This window comes from Sceloporus occidentalis, unplaced genomic scaffold (assembly GCF_023333645.1).
Source record: "Sceloporus occidentalis isolate IW3139 unplaced genomic scaffold, rSceOcc1.0.p SCAF_71, whole genome shotgun sequence".
Classification (NCBI taxonomy): domain Eukaryota; kingdom Metazoa; phylum Chordata; class Lepidosauria; order Squamata; family Phrynosomatidae; genus Sceloporus; species Sceloporus occidentalis.
The window spans coordinates 4,296,210-4,313,805 of record NW_028317051.1 but is presented as its reverse complement, the minus strand read 5'-3'; the positions used below and the strand labels follow the sequence as shown (position 1 = coordinate 4,313,805).

Genomic DNA, 17,596 nt, shown 5'->3' with positions numbered 1-17,596 from the left:
ACTGCAATAAAAGGTTTTGAGTGATTGTCATAAATTATTCTCCCTCCCTACATGCTTATAAAAAAAACTAACTGTTACACATATATGAAGCAAGAAAACTAGTTATTAAAACATCTTTTCTCTCTTTTTTTTAGGATTTATTACAATCAAGATAAACTTAAATTAAGATTTGGACGACTGTTGGAGAACATATTATGAGGTCAACTTCTGAAGATTTACAAGCATTTCATGAACAAATTAGAAATAATTCTATATATTTTTATTTAAAAAAACACAAAATAGTATGAAATAAATAAGAAACTCAGAATCCAACAACATACAATTTCAAGATGAGACATTTAGAGGAGATGTATTACAAGGCAAAACAGAAAAGTTAAAAGCTATTCATTCATATGGTATTAAATAAAAACATTTCCATTATTTTTAAGCTGGTAAGACAACTAATTACAAATGTAAAAAGAGCAAAATGCATCACATGTAAAAGAAAAAATAAATGTGAAGATCAAGATCATAATGAAAGATTATGTCTACAGGAACAATTTGTATAAAATGAATTATTATAATGGAACCATTAGGCCAACACTTATCTCAGAATATTCATTAAATTCTTCAGGAGAGAACACAGAATGGGAGGAATCAACTTTATTTGGACTTAAGATTTCGCTATCTATTCTCTTATCTATTTTAACATTAGCAACTCTTCTTTCAAATGCTTTTGTTATTATTACTATATTTAAAAGTCGAAAACTACATACTCCTGCAAATTATTTAATTGGTTCATTGGCTTTTACAGATTTGTTGGTGTCCATTTTGGTTATGCCCATTAGTATCGTATACACTGTCACTCACGCTTGGACATTTGGCCAAGTCATATGTGACATTTGGTTGCTTTCAGACATCACATGTTGTACTGCTTCAATACTCCATCTCTGTGTCATTGCCTTGGATAGATATTGGGCCATCACTGATGCTCTAGAATATTCTAAACATCGTACAGCTAGGAGAGCTGCCTTAATGATTTCTGTAGTGTGGGTTATATCTATTTGTATATCCATCCCACCACTATTTTGGAGACAAGCCAAAGCTCAAGAAGAACTGACAGACTGCTCTGTTAACACAGATCAAATCTCATACACCATATACTCAACCTGTGGTGCATTCTATATACCAACTGTACTATTAATTATTTTGTATGGTAGAATTTATATAGCAGCTCGCTCAAGGATTCTCAAGCCCCCTTCCATTTATGGAAAAAGGTTTACAACTGCTCATCTAATTACCGGATCAACTGGTTCTTCCTTTTGTTCAGTCAACACAAGTACACATATTGGTCATTCCAGTGGAGATGGAACTCCTGTCTGCATCAACCACATCAAGATAAGACTGGCCGGTAGCATTCTAGAAAGGAAGAGATTGTCTGTTGCAAGAGAGAGGAAGGCAACCAAGACACTTGGGATAATTCTTGGTGCTTTCATAGTGTGCTGGCTACCTTTCTTTGTAGTATCTTTGGTCTTACCAATTTGTAGTGAAGCTTGTTGGTTTGATCCCATATTGTTTGATTTTTTCACTTGGCTGGGATATCTAAACTCACTTATCAACCCTGTTATATATACATCTTTTAATGAGGATTTCAAACGAGCATTCCAAAGACTTATAAAAATGAAAACTATTTCTTAAAAGTTTAACTGTTTATGTCCAGAATTGTGGGAAATCTTTGTAAAATATCAGATATTATATATAATCTTAATAGCAACTGCTCATGTTGAACATGGCATTAAAATGAACATTAAGACAATGACCAAAACATTTATAATGCCATCTAATGAAATGTACAAGACAGTATATTGAACATTTCTTGGAACTTGGAAGTCATTCAGTTGATGTTAAGAATGGCATTATGAGTATGTTGAATGTTATTATAATTCAGATTAAAGTGTTGTCTACATGGGAAAATATACATGAAATATATTATTTTATAAATGATAAAAAGAAAAATTGAAGCATATATTTATTTATATTGGAATGGAGGGAGTATCAAAAGCATGAAGGTGAAATCCCAAGTAAAATATTGGCATATTCTGCCAAAGACTGTATGGTGCATCAATGAACCAACTTTTCAATGTAGTTGACAGAGAACAAGACTGTAACATAATTAAAGTGTGTGCACCACAATTAGAATATTGTAAATAAAAGAAATAAAGTTTGTCGGCTTGTTTGATTATAAAGAATTGCATTTGCTCATTGAAACCCAGGGTCTACTCACCAAAGGCCATATTGAAGAGCAGTGTTTTTGTAAACTTTAAAATATAAGGGGTACTGGTAAATTATAATGATTATCAGACAGCTATCCTTCTGTTGTTTAACGGCCACGGCCCTCAGTCAGCTAGTATCTGCTTGAGACTCATGGGACTTGTAGTTTACTAGCAGATGGAGATCACAATGGTTTCACACATGATTAGGAGTTATACAAAATCCTTGCCAGAGATCAACACGAAACACCAACTGACCATATTTCACTGATGTGTTCTAAATTGAAGTAAAAAAAAATGAAAGCAAACTAATGCAATTATTAAAGGTACATATGCCTATCAAATTAGTCTTTCAAATACCCCTCTTGACCAAAATCAAAGGCAATTAATTTTTTTCGTACTAAAGTTACTTTGTTGTAATCCTTTACCCAAGATGTCTTTACTAGAGAGGCATCCAAAACAACATCTTTTGGCAGTACATTCCACTACCTAACTGCTCTGAATATAAAAAAAATATATATTTTGGTTAACATGACATCTAATTTCTCCAGAGAGGTTTTTGTATTGACCTTAGGGTAAGGGAATGAGAGAGTGAGGGAAATGGAAAGGGAGCAAATGGGGAGAGAGTGAAAGGGAGAAATAGAAAACTAAATAGTGCATCATTTTAAGGGGAATTTGAAATACAATTTTTTTTTAAGAATGTGACACCTTCCATCCTGATTAGGCTCCAACTCATATGCACATGAATTAGCTGAGTAGATTGAATATAAAAAGAGTAGTCCTAATTATTTCTTAAATATAGAAAAGTAGATCTTATTCCAAGAATGTTTATAGGCAGGCACAAACCCTGGTATAAAATTGATTCAGTTATCCATCTGGTTAGGCCAAGGTCCTCTGGAGCTCTGGTCCTTTATTAATTTACCCATTGTGGTAGAAAATGCATTCTTTGCAATTCAGATCCCCAACTGCATTGAAATATATGGTTGTGGATTCTAGAGTGTGACTGCTAAAAATATAAATATATTATAACAAATATCAAACTGTTTGTTCACCTTTGCATCCTGTAAAGTAATGTAGTCTGGCCTAGGGCAACTAGACAAGTTTGTCTTTAATCCAGGAACCAACCAGATATCTCATATGTGGTGGCACTGTATGGAACCCTCTCTAGGATAACTAGAACACACTTCAGTGTAGAGAAGGCTGCCGATCAGCTACTGACCAGCAGCAATTTTACCTGCTCCCTGAGGAAGTCTTGTGCATTTAACAGTATGTGTAAGACTTCTGTTAAAGAAGAAAACTGCACTCTTAAACACATATGCTTCTACTGGGGAGAAAAGAATACTGCTAATCGTTCATAGCAAAACAGTAAAATGAATGTCCAATCTCTAACAATGTACTTTAATATGCATTCTTTGTTGGTGGTGCTCAAAGGACACTAGACTGTTTCTTTAATACTGAGCAAGAGGACAAACTTGCCAAATATATGTCTAGGGGCTATATCTGAGACCCTTCAGAAATGGCTTACTCTGAGATCCCCTTCCAAAAAAGAATTCTGTGTCTGATATTGCAGCAACATTTTTATGTATCTAATACAATTATACCAACAATATTAAACACTATAGTAAGTGTATGGTAGTAGACATATGTGTACTGTATATATTAGTAAGTGTATGGTGTTAAAGTACATGTGTATGTGTAAGTCTAGAGGTGTCCCCGGTCATCACCACACCCATCCACATCGTAATTCATTCCAATTTACCCACTCCCTCTCATACTTGAACTGATTGACCGCTTTCAAATATATACCAAACTTGACCTTTTTGGAGTAATTGACCTTGTTCCCAATTCTCTTGGTTCCCTATACTATATATATAGTCTGATTTAATAAGGGGGTTACCACAGTGTACAACAAAGACATAATTAATATTTCAAGCATTTTCTCTAGATAGACTCAGTCTATTTGTTACCAGTGTACCTACCCGGGTTAGCCCCCCATATTAAGAATTTTAACAAAAGATCATTCCATTTGTTAGATCAGCTGTTTTTTTTCCATTAGATCTCCTCTAAAATATGAAATATTAACCTGTAGCCAACCCCCCTTACTGAGATATTGCATATTTGATGAGGGGGGCTGGCTTTTACGTTTTTCTTGGGGACCTTCCTTTACGGATAGTCGTACAAATTAATGAAATTGACTGATTTTGTTAAAATTAATATTTGTACAAATCTGAATTCACAAGTCTGATAAATCGCATATGCTTTTTATATTGATGTTTAATCAAGTACATTTTCTAATCAGCTACATAATTATAGTTAACTCATGTGTAAACTAGTCAGGAAAACCATCATCGGAATCCAGAATACAGTGGAGGCAAAGTAAGTGTGTCTTTTAATTTCAATATTTTGTTTGGATATAGAAAAAAACAGCCCTAGGCAAACCTGGAAATAGAATATACTAATCTTTTATTTTTTACACAAAGTTCTTGGACTGGAAAATGCCATGCCTGTGTGACTATGTTTTGAAACAAATGGCAAAGCAATTAAGTGCAAATTAAATAAAATAAAACACATTGAAAAGGAAAAGACCTAGAAGCTATATTAGCTTCTAGGAGTTCATTTCACTTTGTCTCCCTTACTTGTTTGCGGCCACAGTGCGGTAGAAGTGTCCATTTGGATATTTCTGCTGCTCACAAACGCCATATTGCTCGCACCATCCCCCTTTTCGTTTTCCCTCCCATAATTTACATATTATCGCGGCAGGAAGGGCAAGCCCACTCAGCTGGTGATCACCTGCTTTGCGTCCCCGCCCATCTTCCTCACAGTACCTCAGCAAGACAAACAGGTTCACTTGTAGCAATTTGCTCCAAATACTAGCAATTTGTTTCTATTTACCTAGCTTTCTCTACAGCCTACCTATACTTTACAATTATTATTATTATATACTGTTTCTTTTTGGCTCCTTAGCATTATGGCCAATAAGGAAATCAGCCTCATGTCTGCCATAAATTCAGAAATACATTATTTCTGACCTTCAGTCACATAGGTCATGTCAAACTAATTTAATTGCATTCTATGAAGAAGTAAGTAGAAGTGTAGATCAGGGTGTTGCAGTGGATGTAATCTACTTTGACACGGTTCCACACAATAGGTTAGTATTCAGTATTTCTATTCAGCCTGCGGTATGTTTCATTTTGCTTGTCTGAACCTTCCTCCCGGTAAGGATGCATCGTGGGGTACAAACTGAGCCTGTAACTGGGCTCCTATCTGACCTGCTTACCCGAGCCCTGACAGTTAAGCAGGATATAAGAACTGAAAAAGTGTGAAGACCAGTGTAAAAGTCGTGTTATCAAGAATAAAGTATATACTATCCTCTTTCTTTTCCCGGATACCCAGCTGGAAACCCGTAACACACTCCAAGATGGCGCCCCGCACAGATATAAAGACCACGGAGAAGTGAGGAAGACACTCCTGAGGAAGCTGCTTTTGGCGAAACGCATCGAGAGGAACACGGATAGAGCTAATTTCTTTTTACTACGGACTTTTTTTTTTTTACTTTGATTTTATTTTATTTGATTTTAGCGGTGTATGAATTCCCAGAATAAATTATTTACGCCAATAAACACTGGTTGGTGGATGAGTTTATTTACTTACCTGCTATACATCCCGTGACTGCGAAGGATTGAGGAAACAAAACCATCAGACGACAACTAATTTCTAAACGCTTGACACATCAGTAACAACTGTAAGTGTACATCTATTCTGGCGTGCCAGAACTAATAACGTTACCACATCATTGTGTTTTTTATGTCGTTGTCTTTCCTCGTATATATACTTCACACACGGATTGCGGTGGGTTTGTTCATGGATCTAGAACAGCACAACCATATTGTGAGTGCATAAATACACCATACATAAGACCACTGTGTCTCTACTACTATACTATCATAGTCTTTTTTTTTTTGTTTATATCTCCATTGGCAACCGGTTTACACAAGTGCCCCCTAGTGGACCAAAGTTAAGCAGGATATAACAGATCATTTTGATCTAGTTTTGATCTTTTATTTGTTACAACCATAACATTATGACATCATCATGAAATCATATGATCATCAAAACAAGATACAAAAGGCCTTTTTTTAATATTTTTGAGCTTTTCTTTAGGGCATCACAATCATAACATTATGACATGAGGCATGAGCTCATTATGATGCCATTCCATCATCAGAAAACATCTTACATAGCATGTAAAGGATTGTTTTTATCTTGTTTTGACCTTTTTTCATGACATAACAATCATAACATTATGACATCAGTATGACATCAAAGTTTTAAATAATATATCAAATAACTTTTTTAACCTTATGTTGACCTTTTCTTTATGGCATCACAATGAAAACAGCATGACATCATCATTAAATCATTAAACCATCATACAAGAGGGTTAAATATGATGTAAAAGATCATTTTTATCTTGTTTTAATCTTTTATTTATGGCATCACAATTAAAAAAATTATGGCATCATCATCATGCCATCAAGTTTTAAATAGGATATAAAATAACTTTTCAAATCTTCTTTTGATCTTTTTTATGACATTATATTGATATCTTTGACATCAAATGTAAGGCTTTTGAATAGCATGCAATAAAACTATGACATCATTATGACATCATATGGAGATCATCAAAACATCATAAAAAATCTTAAATAAGATACAAAAAGCTATTTTTAAATCGTGTTTCGAGCGTTTCTTCATAACATTATGACAGAAGATCATGCCATCATCAAATCAACAGAAAACATCTTACATTGGATGTCAATGATTGTCTATCTTGTACTGATTATTTATTTGACATCAGAATCATAACATTACGACATCAAAACATCATACGAGAGCTTAAATAGGATGTAAAAGATCGTTTTTATCTCGCTTTGACCTTTTGTTTATGACATCACAATCATATCATAAAGAATTTTTATAGAATGTAAAAGACCTTTTGTAATCTTCTTTTGATCTTTTATTTATGACACTATATAACATTAGAAAATCATCCTGACATCATAAGAGGATCATCAAAACACCAGAAAAGATCTGAAGGATACAAATGAAAATTGTTAATCTTACGATAGATCATTTCTATCTTATTTTGATCTTTTCTTTATGACATCATAATGATATCACCATGCCGTCATCATGACAAAAATCATAAAGATTTTAAATAGGATGTAAAAGACATTTTGTAATCTGATTTTAATCTTTTTTTTACATTACATTGATATTAATATCTCTGTTCGTGAGCCTATGTCAGGGTTCTACCCTGTCAGGCGGAATATTATAATTATATAACCCATGTCTTGTTTATTTGCAACCTCTAGAGCCTACTCTCCGGTATGTGAAGCCTGAATATCATATCACCTTACCAGCTGCACATGCTTATCTGGCGGTTACCCTATCTCCATAAATCCTTGCTCAGCATCTCATTTAACCCCTTCGCGACCTTTGCCGGTTCAGGACCGTCATGACAAGAAGGTCACTAAATGACCTTTGACGGTCCTGAACCGTGAAAAAATTAAATAAGCTTAGAAAGTGATCAACGATTCTTCGCTTAAACGGCGTTACTGTAATGCCTCGATGTCGAGGCATTCAGTAACGCCGAGATCGGCATCGGGGGCCATGTCTGGCCCCTCCCCGGGGCGACAACAGCCGGCATACATTGTATGGCGGCGGACGCCCGTTTTAAAAGCGTTTAGGAGGCGATCAACGATCGACAATGGAACCCAGCTTTCTAATCACTATGTGATTAGTAAAATATTAAAAAAAAATAAATAAAAAAAAAAAATGGGGAAAAAAAAAATAAAAAAAAAAATTTGCTAACATTTAAAAATAATTATGCAGTGATGTCACTTGATGAACCATCCAGTACCAGCAAAATGTGTAAAAAAAATATAAAAAAAAGTATTAAAAAAATAAAATAAAAAAATAAAGTTTATTATTTTGAGCAAGTGCTAAAATTTCTCAAAACTCTCAACAAAGAGTTAAAATAAAAGCACTTCAAATACCCAAGGGGTGTCTAATATATAAAAAAAATGGCTGATGGGGTAAATTGGAGTGGCCGAGCTCAAAGATAGGGCATAGGTACAGACTGACCAAAATGGAGAAAAAAAGCGCACTTCCCAAATGTGGCATTTTAAATCTCAAACAACCCGACAAACCCATGCATGTCGGGTATCACTGCACTCAGGAGATGTTCCTGAACACACATTGGGGTGTTGTTTGACAGTGACATATACCAGAACCTGTATATCTATAACTAAAGTACAATTTGTTACAAAGTTTGACAAAGTGTAGTTCTATAATTGGTGCATGGAAAGGGTTAAAATAACAGCATTTGGAATACCATGGGGTGTCTAGTTTTCAAAAATATATGGTTTGAATGGGTTAAATTGAGTTAACCGGCTTCAAAGATATTCCAAAGAGGAGATGGAGGCAGACTGACCAGATTTGTGAAAAAAGATTTGGAAATCATAAAACACTGCTTGTACTTATTGCCCTATAACTTACAAAAAACAGCAAAAAAACATAAAAACATTGGGTATTTCTAAACTCAGGACAAGTAGTAGAATCTATTTAGCTAGTTTTTTTACTTGCTTTTTTAGGTAAGTAAAAGATTTTTCAAATAAAAGTCATAAAATGTGTTTTTTTTTCAATTTTTCACCATGTTTTTTTTTATTTTTTTTATAGTAAATAAGATGATACGATCAAAATAATGGTATCTGAAGAAAGCCCATCTTGTCCTGAAAAAAACAATACATAACGTATGTGGGTACACTAAATGGGTGAGGAGAAAATTACAGCTGAACACAAGCACCACAAAAGTGTCAAAACAGCCTCGGTCCCACAGGGTACAACACGAAAAATGAGCCCGGTCCTTATGGGGTTAATGCTTTTGCATTGAAGTGTTTACAGCTTACTGCTGTTGCTCTGTGTTTTGGCCCTGATTACTGTTGTGTTAAAACCGTTATTTAAGACAATAGGCCTCCTACCTTAAGTCTGAGTTATCTTTGTTGCTCTGATAAAAGGAAAATGCCTGCAACCATTAACGTTAAGGAAAAAAGACTGAGAAATCCATGTAAAATTTAATTTCTATTCACTTGACGGAAGCATTGTTGGTCTTCCTTGGATCTTGAATAAGTCCTCATGTCATATTCCCCTTCCCTTTTTATTTTCTGTACCCCTCTCCCTTTGTAAAAAACTTCAATAAACATTGATTTACCCTAAAAATTACAGTAACACTACAGAACATCAGTGTGTGTCAGAACAACTATTAGGACCATCGATTGGATGGACTCTGCTTCATGTTGCTGTATAGTGGTAAGGAAATCTCTCTTACTCTCCACATGTACAACCCCTACGTATCTGATGAAGCCATCATAGCCTGGTTATATCGCTATTGTAACAAGGTAACTAACCCACAGAAGGTACAGAATGAGATGGCGATTTGGAACAGTAAAAAAGAGGTTCCTTGTGCAGTTAAGAGCACAAAGGGTCGATGGTCACTCTAACAACCTGCACAGCCCACCCCAGGCCCAGAAGAACTGGGCCACCTCACTGCTAGTTGTGATAAGGGTCAGGTATGTCATCTGGCGTTTCTCCTTCAATTTCCCCTGCACATTTTATCCAGGATAATCTTAGGAAGGATATCCTGGAAGGGAAAGACGTTAACCTGGTCTCCCTTCTCCTAAGCTCTCATGACGTGGCGGAAAATAAAGCCTTTTCCTGTGGCGAAGTTTCAGTGGTGCTTAAAGCTAAAGACCCCAGGACTGGCCAAAAAGTTGTCTGTTCCGGAATTTGTCCTGGCCTTCAGCATTTATAGGGATGTCTTGTGTTCAGCGTTTCCTTCCAGAAGGGAAGAGCTTGATCAATATTTATATAAAGTGGTGGAATTGGCTATAAATATGGGGGTAGTGCTTTTTACGATTATCACAGGTTGTTTTCCGCTAAAGCAGCTGCAGCACTCGCCCAGTTTAACTATGCGACTGACTGGAGTAGAGTAGACACGGAACTGTTTTGCAGGCATTTCGCTGGTCTCAAAACCCCGGCGTGTCATTATTGCCAGTCCACGGCCCATGCAGCTAACTTTTGTCTGGCTACCGACAGCCCCCCTCCACTAGCTCGGCCGCCTTGTCCGCCCCCTACCGTCCAAGACAATTACTTTCCAAAACTCATGATAAATTGGGCAGACCCATCTCGTTTCTAGGCAGGTCTCAGATCTGCAATAATTTCAACGCCATCAGTTGCCATTTCAGTCAGTGCAGGCCCACCCCCAGACCATGTGCCCTGGGACTTTATTGCCTAAGCAATGACTATCCCCGATCAATGTGGAGGGCCTTTTGGGTAAGTTACAGTTCCACCCCTCCCCAGAGTTAGTAAATTTTCTGGTTCAAGGATTGGCATTTGGTTTCCATACAGGTGTAGTAGCCATGCCCCAGGAGTCTTGGGAATGCCCGAACCTCAGGTCAGCCTTATCGGACCCAGATGCGGTAAATTTGCTACTGTCCCAAGAACTGGCTAAAGGATTTATCATCGGCCCCTTTAATTCCCCTCCCTTTCCGGTTTGGAGGGTTAGCCCACTGGGTATTGCTGTTAGCAAATTCTCCAATAAAAAGAGACTCATTGTGGATTTGTCTGCCCCTTATTCCTCGGCGTGCCCCAGCATTAATTCCCTCATTCCGGCTAAGGAGTTCTCGCTCAAATACGCCTCCGTCGGCAATGCCATTCAGGCTATAGTCAACGCAGGGAAAGGCGCTTGGTTATCCAAGGCGGATATTACAGATGCTTTAAAATTACTACCGATTCATCCAGATTTGTGGCATCTTCATGGGATTAAATGGGGGGGGGTTACTATTTCACAACCCGATTAGTTTTTGGTTCTAGAAGTAGCCCAAAACCTGACACCTTAGCTGAGACGTTGACTTGGCTCCTGCTGAGTTCTTCCTTATTGGTGGAGGCCCCCCAACGTATCCCCGTGCAGTCTACGGAAGTTATTGGAATTATTCAATGAGCTTCATATCCCGGTAGCCTAACATAAATCGGCAGGTCCAGTTACCACTTCAGAATTCCTGGGGATAGTGCTAGATTCTAATAGGATGGAGGCCAGCCTGCCTAGCGTGAAACTCCAGAGAATTCAGGATATAATCCAGAGTTTCATGAGATCTGAAACTTGTTCCAAACTTCAATTGCAATCCCTTTTAGGTCATCTTAATTTTGCAATGCGGATAATTCCTCAAGGCAGGTCGTTCATCTCCCATCTCCTGTCTCTGCTGTCAGCATCCCATGCGTCTGAGGAGGCAGTGGTCATAGATCAGTCAGCTAGGTCCGACCTGCGTATGTGGGCCAGTTTCCTTAAGACATGGAACGGACGTTCCATGTTTATTTCCCAACCCAGTCTTTCTTCCCCAAGGATTTTTACAGATGCCGCTCCATCCCTTGGGTTTTCGGCTATTTTCCAGGATCAGTGGTTAGCAGAATAGTGGCCTTTGCAGATGCTTGAGATTCCCCGCTTTCACAACATCTCGGCCCTGTTCGAAATCTATCCCATTGTGGTTGCAGCGACAGTCTGGGGCAGCATGTGGAAAGGTGATACAGTCACCTTTTTTACAGATAACATGGCCACAGTGGAGTTCGTCAATAGAGGAAGGTCGTCCTCAGTTCACATTATGGGGTTGATGCGTAAACTTACGTGGTTATCATTATATCATAAATTTTTTATTAGATGTTCACATGTACAGGGGGAGCAGAATATAGCAGCTGACGCGTTCTTGTTTCAATTTTCAGAAGTTTTTCAAGGTCCAACCCTCAGCGGCAGCGCCGGTTTTCGAAATGCTCATTCTAGCATAGAGATGTAGCTGCACACAGCTAGCCACATTATCACGAGAGTGTTGTCCAACAATACCAGGAAGGCATACGATAGAGCCTGGTCCCTATTTGGCTGATTCGTGTTAGCATCTGCCCCCACGAACGCGTATTCAGTTGCCACCCTCCTGGCTTTCGCAGCGTACTGTCATTCGAGTTTAAACCTCTCATATGGTTCGATTAAGCTTTAACGGGAGTGCAGCATCACATATCACTATATTTTCCTAACAAACCCTCACTGATTGCTATGCACCCGGTCAAGACCTTACTGAGAGGTCTGCAGAAAAACAAGCCAGTTAAAACCCCCAGTCGCTTGCCAGTTGATGGGGAGGTTTTCAGAGCTTTGATAAATTGCTTAGATACTCGCCCCTTTTCTCCGGCTACTTGTATAGTGCTCAAAGCCGCCATGTTTCTAGCATTTTATGGATTCATGCGCCCTGGGGAACTGGCCACGACACCTTATTCTACTTCATTTCTGAAGGTCTCGGACTTATGTCCTGTTGCTGATTATTTTGTTCTATCCCTCGGTCATACGAAAACCAATCAGTCCGGTCCAAGTACAAAAATTACATTCTTTCCTACTAATTCTGCTTGGTGCCCAGTTGCAGTCCTGGGAGCCTTGGTGTTTTTGACTCGGAAACCGGTCCTCTTTTGCACTTCCCCAGGGAGCCGTTGTCGTCTGTCACATTTATCAGATATGTGAGGTTATTACTTGCAAGGATTGGCCTTAACCCGCTTGCATATTCGGGTCACTCTTTTCGAATCGGGGCTGCCTCAGCGGCATCTAAGAATAAGGTTCCAGCCCATGTAATTAAAAAGCTAGTCAGGTGGAACTCCTCCTGTTTCTCTCTTTATATCCCTCAACCAACATTGGAGATGCGTAATGCCTTCATGTCACTCGTTCTATAAACTTGTTATTCATTAATGTTATTCATATTGTCATGTTTTGTTTATTAATAAAGTTATGGTATGACTAACTTTGTGTCTTCTTCTTTTGCCCTCTATAGGCCTACCTGGTACGTCAGTCATGGCACACCTCAGACCGAATAGTCTTTGGTTCTCTGTTCCACTAATCCTATGCAGTTGCCCCTAACACAAATGTTAAAGCTAATGTACATTAGCCTGTAGTTGTGGGAGGGGCTATGGTTATTTAACCAACACCTCTACCTCCCACAGCTACGTTTCAGCATCTGACGTTGCCCTCCCTTGCCCCCCCGCTATTAATTTCCTTCCTTTTATTTCCTCTATCCTTTCTTTCATTTCTTTTATGGGCTGGCCCTCTATAGGCCTATCTGGTACGTCGGTCATGGCACACCTCAGACCGAATAGACCCTCTCTTGGTCTTTGGTTCTCCGTTCCACTAATCCTATGCAGTTGCCCCTAACACAATTAAAGAAAATTATAATTTCCCTTAATATAGATTTGCCAGTCCTGAAATGGAGCAGAACATTTCTCCTACTATTCACCTGGCCTCCCTCCTGCACCCACCCAGACACTCATGGCCGACTGAACTGAGCTCAAATCCACTTTTGTATCCCATAGGGCTTGGGTACAGGTGAGGAAGCACTTGGGTCTGGGTTTTCTTCATTTCCAGTTTTACATCGCTAATCCAAAACCCTAGATTCCAAAAGGGTAAGCCGGATCATGTTTTTAAGCAACTAGCAGTTAGGGGTGTCGAATAATCACCTGACACCATTTTCAACAGAAATTTTGCCTTTGCACTATTTACAACTCCGCAGTTTCACTGCCAAACTTTTCAAAGGGCTATCCACTAGAGATTATAGAAATCCTCTTGATTAATACAGGGCTTGACAAATTTGTTTTAAATCTAGGAGCCAGCTAAAAAAAGTTAGGAGCCAGGACTTTTGAAGTTAATGTCAATTTATAGATGAATTTCACTTCTTGTCTAACCAGTCTTCCCCTCTCCATATGTGTTGAGCAACATCTCCCGAGTACAGGGATACCACCCATGTATTTGTGACATGCACAGTTCAGTTTTTCAACTTTGACATCTTTGAGACCAGCCAGTTCAACTTACCCCCATGAAACCAAATATGTTTGAAAACTAAACACCTCTGGGTATTTCAAATGTACAAATTCTACTACCAGCCAGTCCCCCACACATTGTACTTCTGGTATGAATTTACATTCTAATTTGTGTTCAGCAAAAACTCCTGAGTACAGTGATACCATTCATGCATAGGTGTATCAGGCTGCTTTTTGAAGGGCGCCTTTTTTAAATTGGAATTTCGACATGTGGCCATCCTGCCCCATATGTTATTTGTGACACCCTTCAAGCTGGGTAATTCAGTTTACTATCGAATGCTATTAGTTTAACTCTTTCCATGCACACATGTTATCACCAGCCTTTGTCAAAGTTTGCAGTAGTATTTTATTGTGTGTTTTTTCACACACATTCTACTTCAGGTATGAACTTACTGCCCCTGGTATTTGTCACAGCCAAACAACACCCTAATATGTATTCAGCAACATCTCCTGAGTACAGTGAAACCACCCATGCATAGGTTTGTTGGGTTGTTTGGGGGCTAAATGGGAACGTCTGGTCAGTCTGTGCCCATGTCCAATTTAGGACATCTTTGAAATACATTTTTGAAAACTAGACAGTATTTTAACTCTAACCATGCAAGGATTTTTGTTAAGATATAGCACTAATGTTATGACTTACTGATAAAAATAAATGTACAGTGGGGCAAAAATGTATTTAGTCAGCCACCAATTGTGCAAGTTGATGAGAGAGGCCTGTAATTTTCACCATAGGTACACTTCAACTATGAGGGACAGAATGGGTGGTAACAATACAGGAAATCACACTGTAAGATTTCTAATGAATTCATTGGTAAATTCCTCGGTAAAATAAGTATTTGGTCACCTACAAACAAGCAAGATATCTGGCTCTCACAGACCTGTAACATCTTCTTAAAGAGTCTCCTCTGTTCTCCACTCATTACCTGTATTAATGGCACCTGTTTGAACTTGTTATCAGTATAAAAGACACCTGTCCACAACCTCAAACAGTCACACTCCAAACCCCACTATGGCCAAGACCAAAGAGCTGTCGAAGGACACCAGAAACAAAATTGTAGACCTGCACCAGGCTGAATCTGCAATAGGCAAGCAGCTTGGTGTGAAGAAATCAACTGTGGGAGCAATTATTCGAAAATGGAAGACATACAGGACCACTGATAATCTCCCTCGATCTGGGGCTCCACGCAAGATCTCACCCCGTGTTGTCAAAATGATCACAAGAACAGTGAGCAAAAATCCCAGAACCACACAGGGGGACCTAGTGAATGACCTGCAGAGAGCTGGGAACAAAGTAACAAAGGCTACCATCAGTAACACACTACGCCGCCAGGGACTCAAATCATGCAGTGCCAGACGTGTCCCCCTGCTTAAGCCAGTACATGTCCGGGCCCGTCTGAAGTTTGCTAGAGAGCATTTGGATGATCCAGAAGAGGATTGGGCGAATGTCATATGGTCAGATGAAACCAAGGTAGAACTTTTTGGTAGAAACTCAACTCGTTGTGTTTGGAGGAGAAAGAATGCTGAGTTGCATCCGAAGAACACCATACCTACGGTGAAGCATGGGGGTGGAAACATCATGCTTTGGGGCTGTTTTTCTGCAAAGGGACCAGGACGACTGATCCGTGTAAAGGAAAGAATGAGTGGGGCCATGTATCGTGAGATTTTGAGTGAAAACCTCCTTCCATCAGCAAGGGCATTGAAGATGAAATGTGGCTGGGTCTTTCAGCATGACAATTATCCCAAACACACCGCCTGGGCAACGAAGGAGAGGCTTCGTAAGAAGCATTTCAAGGTCCTGGAGTGGCCTAGCCAGTCTCCAGATCTCAACCCCATAGAAAACCTTTGGAGGGAGTTGAAAGTCCGTGTTGCCCAGCGACAGTCCCAAAACATCACTGCTCTAGAGGAGATCTGCATGGAGGAATGGTCCAAAATACCAGCAACAGTGTGAAAACCTTGTGAAGACTTACAGAAAACGTCTGACCTCTGTCATTGCCAACAAAGAGTATATAACAAAGTATTGATATGAACTTTTGTTATTGACCAAATACTTATGGCATGGTGGTCAGCTCAAGGACCTAAAGAGGGCATTCCAGAACCCCCTAAACTCTTTAGGAAGCCCCCTCCAAAGCTTCCCAGCCAACCAATCCACTATTGTGACACTGATATTGGACTTAAATAATAATACACGTGACTAGTTGTTAAAAAAAACCAAAAAACTGTATTTGTTGTTTTGTTTTTTAGGTATATCCAGTGGGGATCTCTCAAAAAAAGGTGACAAGGCCACTGAAACTCATACAAAATAGTTTTGGCAAGATATGCTATGTTGGTGTTAACCATCATGCAGCTCTGTCCCAAAATTCTCAGCTAACCAGTGGCTGAAAATGGAAAACTGGACTTAAGAGTGCAACAACTGCTGGAGATCTATCTGCTGGCTACCACCACAATATCTATTGTTCAAATCTCATTAAACCAATCTTTTTTATATGTCACACTTAGATTTTTTTAAATTAAGGACATATTATGTACTCAGGCCTTTAGCATTTAAAATATTTCTTTATACTGGTAATGTTAATACATTGCCATTGGTGTTACAAAATGGTTGCTTCCCCCCAAAACAAACTTGTCATTAATCTCAGTAGAGCTTTAAATGTCCAGTCACTTTGTCAATTAAGTCAGCAGGTCCTGGTCCAACGCCGAGCACTGTTCTAGATCCTGGCGCTATTTGTGTACGGCCTGCATCCTGAATCAAACTAATGGTCAATCCTAGCTCCTTAGCATGTCTGAGAAGTTCTACCAAAGAATCTTCATCTGGTGCTCTTACAACCACCTTTGGTTGTCCAGAATATTCCCATTGCTTAAGCATTTCAGGATTTCTCTTTAAAAGTTGTTTGTAGGCAGATACAGCAGCATGTGAACACTGTGCAGCTACTTTGCCTTTTCCCATTTTCAGATCATTGCGGACAACTAGTATCATTTTGAACTCTCCGCCTTCTCCCATGATACTGGTTTCACTTCCTGCCTCGTTGGCAACAATGGTCTTTATGGTTCGGGAGAACCCATAACGGCCACGCATGTTCCAGCCTAGAAAGACACCACACGCTATTCCTGCTGCAAGAGCAAGGGCTCCAGAGTTTGATAAATAATCCATTCCAAATGAGCCTAAAATGACAAATACCATTTAAACACATTATTATGAAAATAAAGACGGTTACTAGTTGTTTTGCTTGCACAATAAAATCAAATGTCTTCATTTTTTTTCTTCTCACAAACAAAAAATAATTTTGAAGACAGTCTGTGTCAATATATGAAATTTTACCATTTACAAATTATTTTTTGTGTTTTGGAAAACAGCTAGGTTGAGATAAAAAGTGACAGATCACAACTTACGT

At 38.8% G+C, this 17,596-nt stretch overlaps 2 protein-coding genes across 2 annotated transcripts; one reads left to right on the top strand and one right to left on the bottom strand.

The window, feature by feature from the left end:
- Positions 1-513: 513 nt before the first annotated feature.
- Positions 514-1,677, top strand: HTR1D (5-hydroxytryptamine receptor 1D). The gene has a single exon (XM_089494319.1). The coding sequence runs from the start codon at positions 514-516 to the stop codon at positions 1,675-1,677; it is 1,164 nt and encodes a 387-aa protein (XP_089350445.1).
- A 15,162-nt stretch (positions 1,678-16,839) lies between these two features.
- On the bottom strand, positions 16,840-17,355 carry LOC149286284 (peptidyl-tRNA hydrolase 2, mitochondrial-like). Its single transcript, XM_089494348.1, has one exon. The coding sequence runs from the start codon at positions 17,353-17,355 to the stop codon at positions 16,840-16,842; it is 516 nt and encodes a 171-aa protein (XP_089350474.1).
- Between the last annotated feature and the right edge of the window lie 241 nt (positions 17,356-17,596).

Bases quoted from the DNA above. Each gene is read 5' to 3' on its own strand.
- LOC149286284 (XM_089494348.1), bottom strand. From the start codon at position 17,355: ATGGATTATTTATCAAACTCTGGAGCCCTTGCTCTTGCAGCAGGAATA.
- HTR1D (XM_089494319.1), top strand. From the start codon at position 514: ATGAAAGATTATGTCTACAGGAACAATTTGTATAAAATGAATTATTAT.